The 14,526-nt window shown below is 41.3% G+C and overlaps 1 protein-coding gene across 3 annotated transcripts; it reads right to left on the bottom strand.

The window, feature by feature from the left end:
• Window positions 1-169: 169 nt before the first annotated feature.
• Window positions 170-11,362, bottom strand: LOC118235251 (choline-phosphate cytidylyltransferase B-like). 3 transcript variants are annotated; one of them, XM_035432404.1, is made up of 8 exons: window positions 11,233-11,362; window positions 6,982-7,081; window positions 6,758-6,874; window positions 6,036-6,187; window positions 5,418-5,496; window positions 5,095-5,237; window positions 2,696-2,884; window positions 170-1,946 (listed from the first exon to the last, which is right to left on the bottom strand). In XM_035432404.1, the coding sequence occupies exons 1-8, from the start codon at window positions 11,308-11,310 to the stop codon at window positions 1,710-1,712; spliced, it is 1,095 nt and encodes a 364-aa protein (XP_035288295.1). In that variant the 5' UTR covers window positions 11,311-11,362; the 3' UTR covers window positions 170-1,709. The 3 variants fall into 3 exon arrangements, with proteins under 3 accessions (XP_035288295.1, XP_035288293.1, XP_035288294.1); XM_035432402.1 differs by lacking the exon at window positions 11,233-11,362 and adding an exon at window positions 8,539-8,771; XM_035432403.1 differs by lacking the exon at window positions 11,233-11,362 and adding an exon at window positions 8,539-8,769 and having other exon boundaries at window positions 170-1,943.
• Between the last annotated feature and the right edge of the window lie 3,164 nt (window positions 11,363-14,526).

Genomic DNA, 14,526 nt, shown 5'->3' with positions numbered 1-14,526 from the left:
TATGGCGCAATTGGCCGTTCCAAATTGAGGATAAGAAAAAACGGGAATTAAAACAAAAAAGATCCTGGTGATATTTGTTTCCTTTGCAGTCTGGTGAGGTTATGTCCCTTACTCAAAGTCCAACATATACTGCTGGAGCTTGTAAAATACAATAAAAATATCACTGCAGTGAGTATTTTGTATCTTTTATTTACATATCCAGTCATTTATTTTCACTGTCTATTGTAATTAAATAAAACCGATCAAAAGAGTTTCTTTCAATAAGAACATGACTTTTGGAAGTGCTGAGTACAGGGTTTGTTCTGGAATACAGTGGGAATGGACATGTAAACAAAGTACCCTCATTCAGTCGCATAGGAAAAAGTAAACCAATACCGTTGAACAGAGCATAGGCATAGCATGGCTCTGTTCCCGGGTGTGTACTGTGGCCCTTCGCCAGTGAATGAGCTTTCATTCCTCCTGAGTGGAAAGCAGACGGATCAATAGCATGTGTATTGAAGTTAGGTTTGTTTTCATTCACTTGGTCACACTCAGATACGCACACATATAAAATCATTGAGTTCAAGTGGCCTATCAGGGCCTGTATTCCCTCCTCTGAGTGACTGTCCTCAAAGGTCCCTCCACAAGCTTGGCTGTACAGTACAATTACATTCAGTTTACGTTTTTACAGAAACACAAAGTACCGAATTAGCATTTGTTGTAAAATTAAACTGCTCTTCCATGTATATTATATTTATAACTGGGATTTAGTTAAACATGAATGACTACAAATAAAAGTATGGAAACATTCATTGCAGGAACAGTCTTTTTAGTGATTAAATATATCAATCCTGAACAATTGAGAGAATGACATCACAGTCCCACTAGCCCTAGGGATGTTTTTTGCCAGCCCTCATTTTGAGGGCTAGAATCATAGCCTTATGGCCCCAACTAAAGGAAGAGTCTTTAAGCTTACAGTAGGTTGTCATTCAGCTAATCACAGCCATTAAAGGTGAAGTCGGGTCATATCCAACTTTAGTTGGACAAACCTCTGCTGCATAATCTAATGTATGCATTATCTTATTACTGCTACCTAATAACCTTATTCACAGCTGATGCTACGTGGTGTAAATAGTGAAAATAAAATTAAAAATACTTTACAAACTTTTTTGGTAATAACAAGGAATTTAACATTGGATTGGATTGTATACTATGTAGCCAACATTTATAGCCCAAACTTGAAAGGTGTCCTTATGTTATCACATAACACCATTAACCATTAAAATACATGTTATTGCTTTCTAGTTTTCTTCTTACTAATCACTACTCTAGCAAGTTGTGCGGAGAGGCACTCCAACATCCTGCAGCAGTTCCCATGAATCCTCTACGTTCCCTTCTACCCATAATTCCCTGTGGGACACTGGATTTCTGAAGGGCACCTAGATCAAAGTAAGTGATCAAAGTAGGCATAGTCAAAGTGTTGGTGTCAGTATGGGGCATGATTATGTATGTTTGCCAATCTGCTTCCTATGTGTTTTAAGAGTCAGCCAGTTTGAGAGGGAGTGTGTCGCTGTTTGTACATCTTTGTGTGTGTTTGTGTGTATTTCTGCCATTATGAAATATGTGAGATTGTATACAAGTACAAGTGGAGGAGGAGAGAGACCAGGCAGGTGTGTGTGTGTGTGTGTGTTTGTGTGTCTGTTCATATAATGCATGTGTGTGCTGTATCTCTACTTCTCGTCCTCATCACACTCGCTCATACTGCTTATGGAGGCCGAGGCGCCCTTGGGGGAGGGGGGAGGTGAGGGCTTGCTGAAGGGCCAGCGGCGGGTGGATGAGGGGGACAGGGATGGGGAGCGCTCCCGCGTGGGGCTGCTGCTCGGAGACCCGCGGGGTGACTGCTGCGGTGACTGATAGGGCGAGAGGGCCTGGAGCATCCGCCCGCTCCGCTCCTGAAACATCTGCTTCTGGGAGAAAGTCCGGGAGAAAAGCAGAGAGGGAAAGGTTATGATGTGTGAAATCAAGAGAAACAACTTTCACATGAAAAGGCAAAATTAGGGTGCCATATAGGATAATCCACATCTGAGCTTCCTCTTTATGGGATGACAGTCAACACTATTTTGTTTCTCATGCTGAGCTAGCTTTCTGTCATTGGTACTGGTTCCATGGCAGCTATTCTAAAAAGGAGTTATTTCCAAATCTAAAATTCCTGCTAGAGCATGGTCTGACCTTCACATGGACCTTCTAATAACATTGTAGATGTAAATTGTAGAACAATTGAGTACACCAACACTACTGCTGATCGAACAGGACTTAAACAGTTTGACTGTTTATAGATTTTGTTATTATCAGCTTACAAAAGTTTTTCAACTTAATTATACTATTTTTTTCCTTCTAAGTAACAAATTAAAGCAAGAATTTCATTATTTATATCCTTACTCTTATTTATTTACTTCATGGTCAAAGATGACTTCAACATGTATTTGAATACCGAAAAAAAATTATCCATTAACAATAAAGTGGCATATCAGAAAGATTGAAGATCCCCCTAAAACTCCAAAAGGAACTTAATGTAATTTATCTAATTGGAGGACAGGCCATTGTATGTAAATATTTCTTGATGCATTGCAGACTGAAGCTGAAGTATTTTTCTCTCTCACACACTCTCTCTTTCTCCCTCCCTCCCTCCCTGCCTCCCTCCTTGAGAAACACATACCCAGGCCCCGTCCGGTCCAAATAACTCCAGGAAGTTTCCAATGAACTCGCGTGATTTCTCCTCCCACTTCACAATGAGATCATGGCTTTTCTCCTCTACTTTGTAGACAAAGTGCTTGGATTTTTCCTCCACTGTCTTCACCTTCTCCTTCATCCGGTCAACCTGATTCTGCAGCCTGTACTTCTTCTCCTACCCCACCAAAAAAAAGAGAGGCATTTAGCAAGAGTCATTACAGCCTGAGGGAAACCAAACAGAGGTCAGACATTGGCTGGAGACATTAAAACCTGTGATTAGTTTCAAATAAATGATGAAAGGTGTGATACACTAGTCATTTGCCCACTCTCTCGGTACCCCACACAGATATGTAGATAAGATATTGAAATTAAATGTTGCTGTTCACGTGAAAATCCTGCTGAAAGATAATATTTATAATAACTGTAGATTGCACATTTTCAGATGAGATTTAGCAAACTTTTCATTATCTTCATATTGTACAATTTGTACTATTGTATTATTTAATGGGTACAATACAGCATTTCTTTCAATACGTAAAATTTTAAAAATATGTAAGTTTTTAAAATCCCATTTTTATCAGGAGTGAAGGAATAAATATAAATTTAATATAAATCGAGCATTGCATTAGTTCAGGCAGGCCCTGAGAGTCAAGCCCAGCTTCGACTGAATCATTACATTACATTACATTTATTTGGCAGACACTTTTATCCAAAGTGACGTACAAAAAGTGCATTTCATGGTCATAGACAACTACTAAACACAGGTTCAGTAAGATACAATACTTATTTTGTACAGCTATTTCTAGCCAAGAACACTGTTTAGTTCACACAGTGAACACTATTCAGACCTAACCTCTGCAAAGCCAACTAGGCAGAAGAATAAGCTACAGTATTAGGACAAATACAAATTACCAAGAAGTGCTGGGATGGGGCAGCATGTAACAAGTGTCATGACAAAAGGAGGGGGGGGATTTAGAGTGAAATATACAGCGTGGTGGTGGTTAGTCTAGGTATAGTCTGAAGAGATGAGTCTTCAGGCCACGGCGGAAGATGGGTAGTGAGGGGGAGGTTCGGAGAGGGACGTGGAGTTCGTTCCACCACTGGGGAGCTAGGGTGGAGAAGCTCTGTGATCCCTTTGGTCGGGTGGGAGGGGTTACAAGGCGCCCTGCTGCCGCAGAGCGGAGTGGTCGAGCAGGCACATAGGATCGAATCATGTCCTGCAAGTAGATGGGGACTGTCCTGTTGGCTGCAGTGTAGGCAAGGGTCAGGACTTTGAACCGAATAAGTTGATGGCTCACCTGTCACAGTCCATTCACATACCAGTGTAATCTATTTAAACGGCCCCTCCCTACTCATTTGAAGGAAGGTTGATTCCTCCTGCATGCTTGCTGCATGTTTAAAATCCCCTCCTCCACCCCAGCTCCATCCCTCATGTGTTCATAAGTCTATCCTCGTTTTGTGCTGAATCAGTTCTGCGTGTTCCCCCTCCACACGCAGGACAGGTTCAGGGATTTCACTGCTGCCCTTCCTGCCTTATCCATGCATGCTTGTACGGATGGGTGGGAGGGCTTTTGGAACAGAGCCAAACTGCCAAAAATAACTGTATTGCCCTTGAAGATTAATAATAAAGATTCTAACTTCGACAACAGTGTCAACAACAACTTCGACTGAACATGTTTTTAAAATAAGTTTATGGTAAATGGGAGTTAATTCATAAGGAATCAGTCCTTGTTATAAAAGTTGTTTTTGTTTAGCTTTGTTCTTGTTTCAACTGATTCAATTCAATTGATATTTTAAAAGGGATAGTCATTCAGCAAAAGCAACAACATAAAGTATTGGAATTCCAGATTTGGTTTCTAAGAGAACACCGAACTGGCAGAGCACACTGGACTTTGAACACTTCAGGACACTGATTACCAACAAGGAAAATATGTCTGCTGATAGGTTACTTAATAAGTGACAATTTTCAGATGAAGATAAAATGTGACAGAGAAAAACCGGCATTATCACATTCTCTTTGATCAATCATAAGCCTTTCGGTTAGACATTTTTGGCACAGACACATTGTCTCTTTGCTATCCACTGAGAATAGAATATGTAGGGCTTTTACATTATAGATAAGCTACGTTTTTATATATGGGAATATATATGACCTAGAATATATGACCTATATTCTGTCAGAAATATCTCAGTGCATAAAAGGTGTGTAGGTCACATCCATCTTTCCCCACACTCTTTCTCCGTTTCTCAGGTCTTCATTGAAATGTGTATATAGATCCACATACATCTCCACACTTGATGTTTTAACCTTCGTCCTAGCTGAGTGCCATACAGTATGAGTCAATGTAATATGATCTGTTCTTGATGCTGATTACTTTTCCCTACATTGATGAAGCTGACATTGAGCTCCCTGGCAGTGTAGCCCCTCTGCAGGTTCCGTCGGGCATAGACGTCATAGTCCCGCACGATTCGGGTGATGATGTCAGAAGTGGAGATTCCCTCTGTCCGCTGAGTGGGAACAAACATTCCTGGAATGCACCACACACAAATCTAAGAGCACATATTGGACAAAAGAAAAACACATTTGTGTGTGATAAGCTTGTAATAACTACTTGTAGTAAATGCATTTCAGGTCTCTCAGCATACAAACCATCATAATGACCTGATGGATTAGAATTTTTGGAGAAACACACAGTTAGTCTTCTCACCTGCTTCCTTGATGTGTTTATAAATATCCTCTGAGCCAGCAGAAGAATATGGGATGTCGTCATGTGCAACAAAGTCGATCTGAGGGTTGAACACAAGTTTGTGAATAACAGAGTATTACTAATGATTCTGGATTGAAATCATTGGTGGTGGTGATTAGGTGGCTGTGACGAGGTGATGTGCCTCAGCGTACAGTAAAAGGGCTGTTTGGATGCTTGGGCTAAGCTTGGCAGGGCACTGAGGCTCATCTCCTTTATTGATGAGCTAATTAATCTTATTTACAGAGTGGAGTTTTTCAGTGGAGAACTGGAGAGTGGGGCTTTAGTCCCAGTTTTTATGTCTCATCCACTTAAATGAATCGATTGGCAGAAACGCTGAGTAGCCGGTGTTTGAGCGGGACCTGAGCAGCATATGAATTTTCATTTCACATTAAATGACTAAGCTGCGCTTTCCATTAATCTAACATCCAGTAATAAAGCTCCCTGTCTTATACAACATTTTTGAAACCACAACCCTGGACCTACAGTCACACTATTTAGAATAATGTAATATATGTTGCCTCTCTCAGTGACCCCAATATGACCCAGTTCCTTTACATCTTGATCTTGATCAGTGCTAACCTTGTGTTTCTTCAGAAATTCTGGGCTGAGTCTCCAGGGCGCATCTTTCACCACCTCATCCACATAGCGACAGTGCAGTAGCGCCTCATAGCGCTCATCCTCTGTCATTACAGTGAAGCCCTTGTACCTGTGAGTGAGCTCATCACTGCAGACTGACAAACAAATACACACAGACACACAATCACACAGAGTTTTAGAGTTAGTCCTCCGGTCCTCCAATATGAGTTCCTAAAGAACACAATTGGCCTAATTCACAAAACTTTTCTTAAATTGTTCTTACTTTTGTTCTTTAAAATGTTCTTACAAAAAACCAATATGGGATTCATGCCACATCCCTTTGTTTTTGTCCATATCTCATGTGTATGAGATGATGAATGCTGACTGTAAATTTTATGCGCAGTCCTGTTCACGTGATTAACATAAGGAAACAGCCATGAACAAACACAGATCAGAAAAAAATGATGAATACCGAAATGTTCTTGGATCAGTTTACAATCAAATGTTATCGTACACGTGAATGAGGCGCAATGAGTTGTGAATCACAGGGTCTGACTTCCCTCAGTCCAACTGAAATTGACACTGGCCACACTGGGAAAGTCTGAAGGATAATCACTAACTATGTGCATGGGAGTATAATGGAGGTGTGTGAGAGCATGGGTGAAGGATTAAGGCAGTGCGTGCGAGTTTGCAGGTGGGTGTTTTTTGGTCTGTTGTGACCCTACCTCCCACAATGAGGTACGAATTTGGGAACAGATTCTTGGCCTGCATTAGTGCACGAGCATGACCCGAGTGGAAGAGGTCAAAGATCCCATCAGCATAGACTCGGACCGGCCGGTCCACTGAAAGAAAAAAAAAACACTCAAAGTCAAACAGGATTTCTTTATCTGTGAACCTAAGCAGCTCACTGCAATATCTTCAGGGAGGAGGAGCGAGATGAGAGGCTCACCGGGTGTGCCACGGCGGGCCTGCGCTATGGTCAGTTTCTCATGGGGGGCACGACATTCACAGCTCGTCTCATCTGCAAAGATGGCCGGCTCGTTCAGAGTCTGGGAACAGTACACACGGTCAGAGTATAAGAAACACGTTCGATTACGAGCTGGTTTGTACTCCACGAGTGTGCTCCTCAGTTCCTCAGTACCTATGTGAGATAAAATACAAATATGTATAAAACTGTAAAAATAATAGCTGGGATTAGGATGAAAGACAGGATTGTGCAGCTCTTCTATGTAATTCACTTTCTTGGATTTCTGTTCAAATCTAAACTGAATTTGTTTTTTTTTTTGGCTTTCTCTTCTGTGGGTCAGACATTAGGTGTCACTGTAGCCTACAACCTAATTATTGTTCCTTACACTTCCTTATAACCTCATATCTATTACCTATCAGAAGTATTGATTGCAGAAGAGCAAGTCTGGCTGACTTTCCTTGAGAAAGTATTGATTTGCTGTTCAAATGTGCAGATCTCAGATTCAAAACATGAGAGGGTGGAGGCAGCAGTTGGTTTTTTTGTATGCCCATCACTAGGGATAGAAAAATTTGGCTTCCTGAAGTCCAAAGTAGATGGAGTTATCATATTCTGTCATTGGCTCTCTGATTTCAAACAATCATAGTATTTTTCTTGGTATGGTATACTGATTCGTATAAATGAGTCAGAGAATGACAGCACATGGTGGCTCTGCTCATTCCAGGGTTCACAAAGCCTCACTCTCCCATCACTGGTAATTCCCACAAAACGGCATATTTAGGATCCTGATGTCCTTTCCCACATATAACTGAGCACTTCCCTCTGAAAGAACTTTAGGAAGCTGCCAGGATAACTACAGTAGCTATATGATGCAGTGAAGACCTTCACCAGGATAAAACAGGAGAGCGCAGAGGAGCAGTAGCATGTGAAGGGCAGTGGAGATTACAAACGTCTGCACCATCGGATTTGGGCGGGGCAGGGTGGGGTCAGCTGCCTAGTCAAAACAAGCGCGCCCTGTTTGGAGTTCACTTGAGATATCACATGCATTGACATCACATATGCTGCAGAAGTATTACTGTAGGAGTCACACAAAGAACCACAATATGTGTGTTTGCTCGGTTGTTTTGTGTGACTCTGTAGCAAGGGAGACAAAGTTAAATGAACTAATAATCTCTCTCTCTGTCTCTCACACACATACACATACACACACACTCCCTCTCTCTCTCTCTCTCTCTCTCTCTCTCTTAGTACTCTTGTCAGCTGCCTGCCTCAATCCTTTTAATGCAGGAATTAGCATCACCCACAGAGACAAACAGCGAGAGCAGACACAAGAGCACAATCGTGTTACAACAAACAGTCTTCCTTTTCTCTCCCTCTCTCTGTTTTCCCCCTTCGTACAGTATATAGAAGAAGGGAAATAAATGCTTAGGCAGGCACCAGCATCACTCATAAAACTGCTGTGTAATAACGTCCAGCTTGCTTTTCATTTCCGCTATCTCTCTCTCTCTTTCCTCTGGAAAAGCACAGGAAATAGCCCCTCACCGTCCGGAGCTGGGGGCAGGTGTGCTCTAATTCCTCCATGGTTCCCGCAGGGCACTCATTGTTCACCTGTCTGTGACTCAGCATCAGCATGGACCTGCTTTCCTCATCTGGACCAAGAGTTTCTGCAGACAGCCCGGCCGTGCCCCCACCCTCCTCTTCTCATCTTGCCCCCCTTCTCCCTTCAGCTCTTCTCGCCTCTCTTCACAAGACCCCCTCCCCCCCCCCCCTCAGCCAACACACGCACGCACAGACACACACACTCTCTCTCCCCTTGAGAATGAGAGCAGAGTAAACTCACAACATGAGCAAAAATCTACTGACACCAATGAAAAACAGTCACCATAACAACTATGAAACAAAAGGGAAAAAAATGCTGGCAAGTTGATATCCAATCAGCTAGGGAGCTCTAAATGTGCTTTGCATAAGACGTGCTGATTGGCTGAGACCTGCATAGCACCACCAAGCTTGGGGATGTCTGAGGCTGTTTGAGTATCACTGTACTCAGATAAGGAATGGCTTTTTTACTTGTTCTTTCATATCACTCAATAATAACCTTACATACATTTTGCAATATTAGACAGCCTCCAGTTATGTTGAAGAGGGGGAGAAGTCTATCTTAAGTATCTGTGAAAACTGAATACCTTGCTTCAAAAGCATGTGTTGTGCTTTTCAGTTCAACATCACTTACTAGCTGGCTGAGAGGAAGTAAAAAATCTAAGGGTAACCACAGTAGAACAAAACAAACAAGCAAATGACTGTGACCAACAGTCTCACTAAAACTTCAGTAAAGATGCCTGCAAAATGAAATCCTTTATGTGTGTGAGAGCCTGTTACTTTTAACCCTCCTGTTCTGTTCATTTTTTAGGTACAGCAAAATGTTCCCGGGTGATATAAACATACAGGGGGGGTTTGCAAATACATGAAATGAACCATTTTCATTTAGAATGTTGATTACACTAATTAAGGCCAGTAGAAGAAGTTTCATACTGAAAAAATAATTTTAAGTATTTTTCCTAGATTTTCAAACTTTAAAAAGGGTCAATTTGACCCGCAACATAACAGGAGGGTTAAATATCACAGACATGAGTCTTATGAATTAAGTAGATTGTCTACCTGGAATGGTCATAAAAACTTGTTTTTATGAAAATAGAAAAATTCTCCACAAAGTCAAAAGGACAAAGGTAAACACAGATTAGTGAAAGGGTATGATTTTAGCATACACAGCTGTCTTGACCAGAAAATGGTGTGTGATAAGATTGGTGTTCTGTCCAGACTGCATACGGGGGGCAGAGTGTACACTATCTTATCTATGTGTCTAGCAGGGGATCAGGAGTCACTCAGTGATGTTGTCAGTATCCTTTGAACCCTTGGCTGTTTGAAATCTGGTCCATGATTGGAGGACTATAAACTGGCTTCTGAGGAAAATTAAGCAACTGTCAGGGTGTAGGAGTGCCCTTGTCAGTTTCATAGACTCAAGGAGCATGAGGCAACAGCTCCAGCCTTCCTTTTTTCCCACTTGAAGAGCAAGATAATAACTTTGATTCCAAACTGCACTGTCTTGAATGGGGTCACTGGCTAAGTTTTCTTTGCAATACCAGTTCTTTGCAATACCAGTACATTAAGCCATGTGAATATATAACTTCCACAGGAAAATAGAATTAGAAAAGTTGACACTGAAATACAAGTTGTAGAACTAAATACAAACCATGCCTGATTCCACACCTCAGCTTATGGCATTTTATCTACATATAACCTTGTCAACTGTGAGTCAACTGTGGGTACAGTGCTTCTGCCAGAAGGATAGCAAATCCTGCTTGTGATAGCATGGTATCCCAACAGAATACAAATCCATATTCCAATTAATCTAACTGTGTGTATTTGTTCTCACACATCTGTTGCCATTTATTACCTGGATTACATAAAATTATCACTTACTGTACATGTAAGCATTACAGCACTGACAGGTGCATGAACCCTGAACACAGCAGGAATCAGCTGTGAGTGCCTGGTATCACATCTTTATCAGATGATGGATGGAGGTTGGGTTACATAATAGCACTGCTAATGTACAGAGTACTCACTCATTGTACTAATAGGAGTTGATAGTGTTAATATGTTATCAACATTCCAAATAGAATACTACATTTTTTACAAATTGTGACAACATGTTCAGGGGTTCAGACCTTGAATTATCCCCAAACGATTTCATTGATATAGTAATCTGAATTTGGAATGCTCAGATTATTTACATAAAATATGACAATCACCTAGGTTTTGTAATAATGAGTTTAACCTATTGTCTGTATAACTTGAATAAACTTTTGCTCAGACACATTTCCTTCAAGCAGACTCCATACAGAAATGTGATTTCTGGCCTATCTGAGCATTTATATAAAATATATTCATCTGTCTGCAGCCACAAAATAATCTTAAATAATACTGAATGGATGTTTTTTATGATAAAAAGGAAACAGAAAGGTGAACTCGCACATACTTCCCTGAGCCCCCACAACACAATGCAATCCTTTAAGTTCAAATTGTTATCTGTTCTGCACATTCCATTCAGTATTCAGCTGCACTTATTGCAACTAACCCTAATATATGAAAAATGTTGAACACTATGGAAAAGTAAATGCACTTTATTAGGTCATGACGGTTTCCTCTGAATGACGCGTTCAAAGTGGAGTGATTTACCTTCCGCGGCGCAATTCTCCGGGACTGCGCCCGTCCACCGCTATTCCCGCGACCCCCGTTGCGTCTCCGGCCCACCATGTCTGATAATGTAGCTCTGTTCTCCGTTCTGCCACCACAGTGCCTACAGCAGTGCAGCGTGCACACTATGTAGTCCACTGACCTCGGTGACGAGAGAGGGGAGTGTGTAAAGTTCATGCTGTATTGGCAAATAGTGAATTGTAATTGGCTCTTCCAATGTGCAGCGGGTTGCTTAAAGACATTAGGCCAACTATGCAGGATTTATTTATTAATTGCAGACATATTTTTTAAAAACAAATTTTCTTTAAATTGTTACATTTAATATTTAATTCAAGAAAGGGACTATGTACATGAGGTATATTCCAATTGTGTTTTTTAAATACTAGCTCAAATGTCTACATCAGTGGTCCGTTTTTAAAAATCTTGCAAAATCAGTATAGATTTTTTTTTTTTAAATAAATGAGCAATACATTCACTTCCAGTGTTACCAAAAATGCATCTCCCACCACTCTGACCCTCCCAGAAGAGCAATATTTTTGGAGACCCTATCCTTCGTTATATTCTTCTCACTGAACAGTGATCTAATGTTGATGCTCGGTTTATTTACTTATATATAAAAATTTAATTAATGTAAACAGATAAAATGTAAAGTATCAAGAGATAGTTCTGCTACAAAAAAATTATGGATGGTCTGTTACATTAAATAATGGCCCTTCTCCAAAGCTACACACACACATGCACGCACGCACACACATGCACACACACGGAAAGCACACACACACACATGCAAAATGTACCTCTCAGATTGATGAGGTAAGAAGATGTGAATGGAAGCCATGCCCCTGAGATGCATTTGTAAAGGCTTTGTGTACATTTCAACATTTTGTGTTTGATGAATAGTTTCAGTTAGCCAGTAGAGGGCAGTACAGGACTACATTCAAATATCTTTGCTACATTACTCATGGTCAAGGGCTACACAGTCTTTTAACTCCATGCGCTGTTGGATGAGCCGAAAATTTGATCCAGAGTTTTATAACTGTTATGGTTCTTCAGTGGGAATTAGTAAACATATTAGGTGTGCAACTCTCCACATAGTAGAGCTGTATATTATTTTGCACATATTTTTGCATTAAAGCCTTTTAAGGCAACATCCCGGAAGGCCAGAGGATAACATGACAAGTTGGGTTGTTTTAGGAAAACTGCAGAACAAAAGACTGCCTCTTTGTACCAAAGTATTTGCTCCCCCTCATGAGAATGCCACTCCAGTTCGGCAGCTCGGCCTTGGGGTTGATGTCAACCTCAACAATACCACCTGCCTAGACGAGGCCCATTATATGTGTGATAATGTGCTAAGTAGCCCTTCTATCAGATCCATTATGAGCATAAGCACAGACAGTGAAAGGGGTTAGCACAGAGACAGCTGAGATCACTGGGCAAGGGCTACTTAGCCTGAGTTGCAGAGTGAAGGCTACAGGCCCTTATTTTTCCAATAGGATTTACTGGACCGATTAAATAATTTAACTGTAGTTCCCATGACTCAGTGTTACATCAAGTTGAATTAGCCAGCCAAACAGACGTTGGTAGTCGGCGCTTTAGCTGACAGCTGCCGCTTGGGGAACTCCCAGAGTCACATTCACTGTAGTCCAGTTTTTCCACATTGGTCTAATTGATGTTTTTGTGATGATTAGACCTATAGTATTATGAAATAAACAATATTTTATGGTGCATTCAATGAAAATGAATGCTTATTATTTCATTCACTTGTGGTTGCATTCTTAAAAGGTTGTCCTTTGGAACTTTGGTAACAGGTTTTGTCACCTTCATTGGAAAGAATGCATATGAAGCCATCACAGCAGTCCAATTAAATTTCAGATTCAGACAGTGACAGTGGTTGCCCACAATGTAAAACAAATACTGTATCTTATTTCTCATCTAATCTTATAACAAGCTTGTTTTGTCAACAGTTCTATTGTTATTACATATGTAACTATTCTGTTTCATTACGTAACACTTCTTCTGTTTTTGAATTTGAGTCAAACTTTCCTCTTCAGCCACACTAATCCCTACACCAATCATTGTTATTTATCAGGGTGTTAAACACATTGGATGATATCATTACAGTGTGTGTTCCTGTTCGGCCAAACTGAGTAGTGACTTAACAACCTGACGGGTCCAGTGGGACTTCAATACTGCTCATCCTGACGGGACCATGCCCTTTCAGGTCCCCTCCCAACACATCAAGTTCAAGAACAAATGAGTGATGACAGGACGTTTCGGAAGAAATGTGAAATCTGAATATAGCACAATAATGTTTTCCATCCTATGGGAGAATCAGGTTTCCTGCAACCTTGTAGCCTAATTGCCCCTGGGAAATGGGATCCGTCATGGAGCAGACTGTGTGATCCCAGAAAGGCCGTGTCAGGGCTGGAGAGGGGATGACGGGTTCCTGGCTCTGGTCAGTGCGGTCTATCAGCCCTTTATTGGCTGCCAGGGAATGGCACTCGTTTTAGAGAGCTAAGATGTGTGTGTATTTCTGTGTGCTTGTGAATGCATGTATTTCCTATCAGTGCATGTTATTGCATTGATTTAAAAAAATTATTTGAGTATGTCCTCTCTGAATAGATTTGTTTTTGGTGTGTGTGCTTTTAGTTTATTACTGAAAGAATACACCAAAGGCTTACAGCAGTATGTTCTGTTGTATCAGTGAATTCCTCATTTGTTTTGTCGGTGTGCCCTTGAATTGGAACAAAGCACTGAAACGGGAGATGGACTGACCAACGAATTTTCAAATATACCCTCAGAATTTCTAAATTAGTTGATGCACTAATTTTTTAATCGGTTCTGTGATCACCTGTCCCTCCACCTGTCCTGGAATCAAAGATAGCCTCCCTGCTAGCGTCAGAGCCCACTACAGGGATCCTGCTGTAGTGTTCATTTTAATTCTACATCCTGGAAAACACTCAGGATCATTCTATGCCACGCTTAACACATGGGGAAGTGGCGGCAGTGCTGCAGTCTCTGGTTCTTACAGGGAATGCAGCTCTTTTGATGGTTCAGCCAACAGTGCGTCCCTGCTACTGAAACAGTTTGAGTGCAGAATAGCCCAGTGGAACCAATCTGTCTGAAGAGGGAGCCTCTGCAGCTGTTCCTGAGGGAGCTCCCTGGTTTTTGTCCTTATGGGGAGGGAGGTAGGGAGAGAGAGGTGGCGGTTTTGGTCGGGGGTGGGGAGCGGCTGTCACCTTTCAGTGTTGCCGCAGCTTGTCTGGCACGCAGAAC

The sequence above is a fragment of the Anguilla anguilla genome, chromosome 9, assembly GCF_013347855.1.
Source record: "Anguilla anguilla isolate fAngAng1 chromosome 9, fAngAng1.pri, whole genome shotgun sequence".
NCBI lineage: Eukaryota > Metazoa > Chordata > Actinopteri > Anguilliformes > Anguillidae > Anguilla > Anguilla anguilla.
This window is presented reverse-complemented; position numbering and strand designations above follow the sequence as displayed.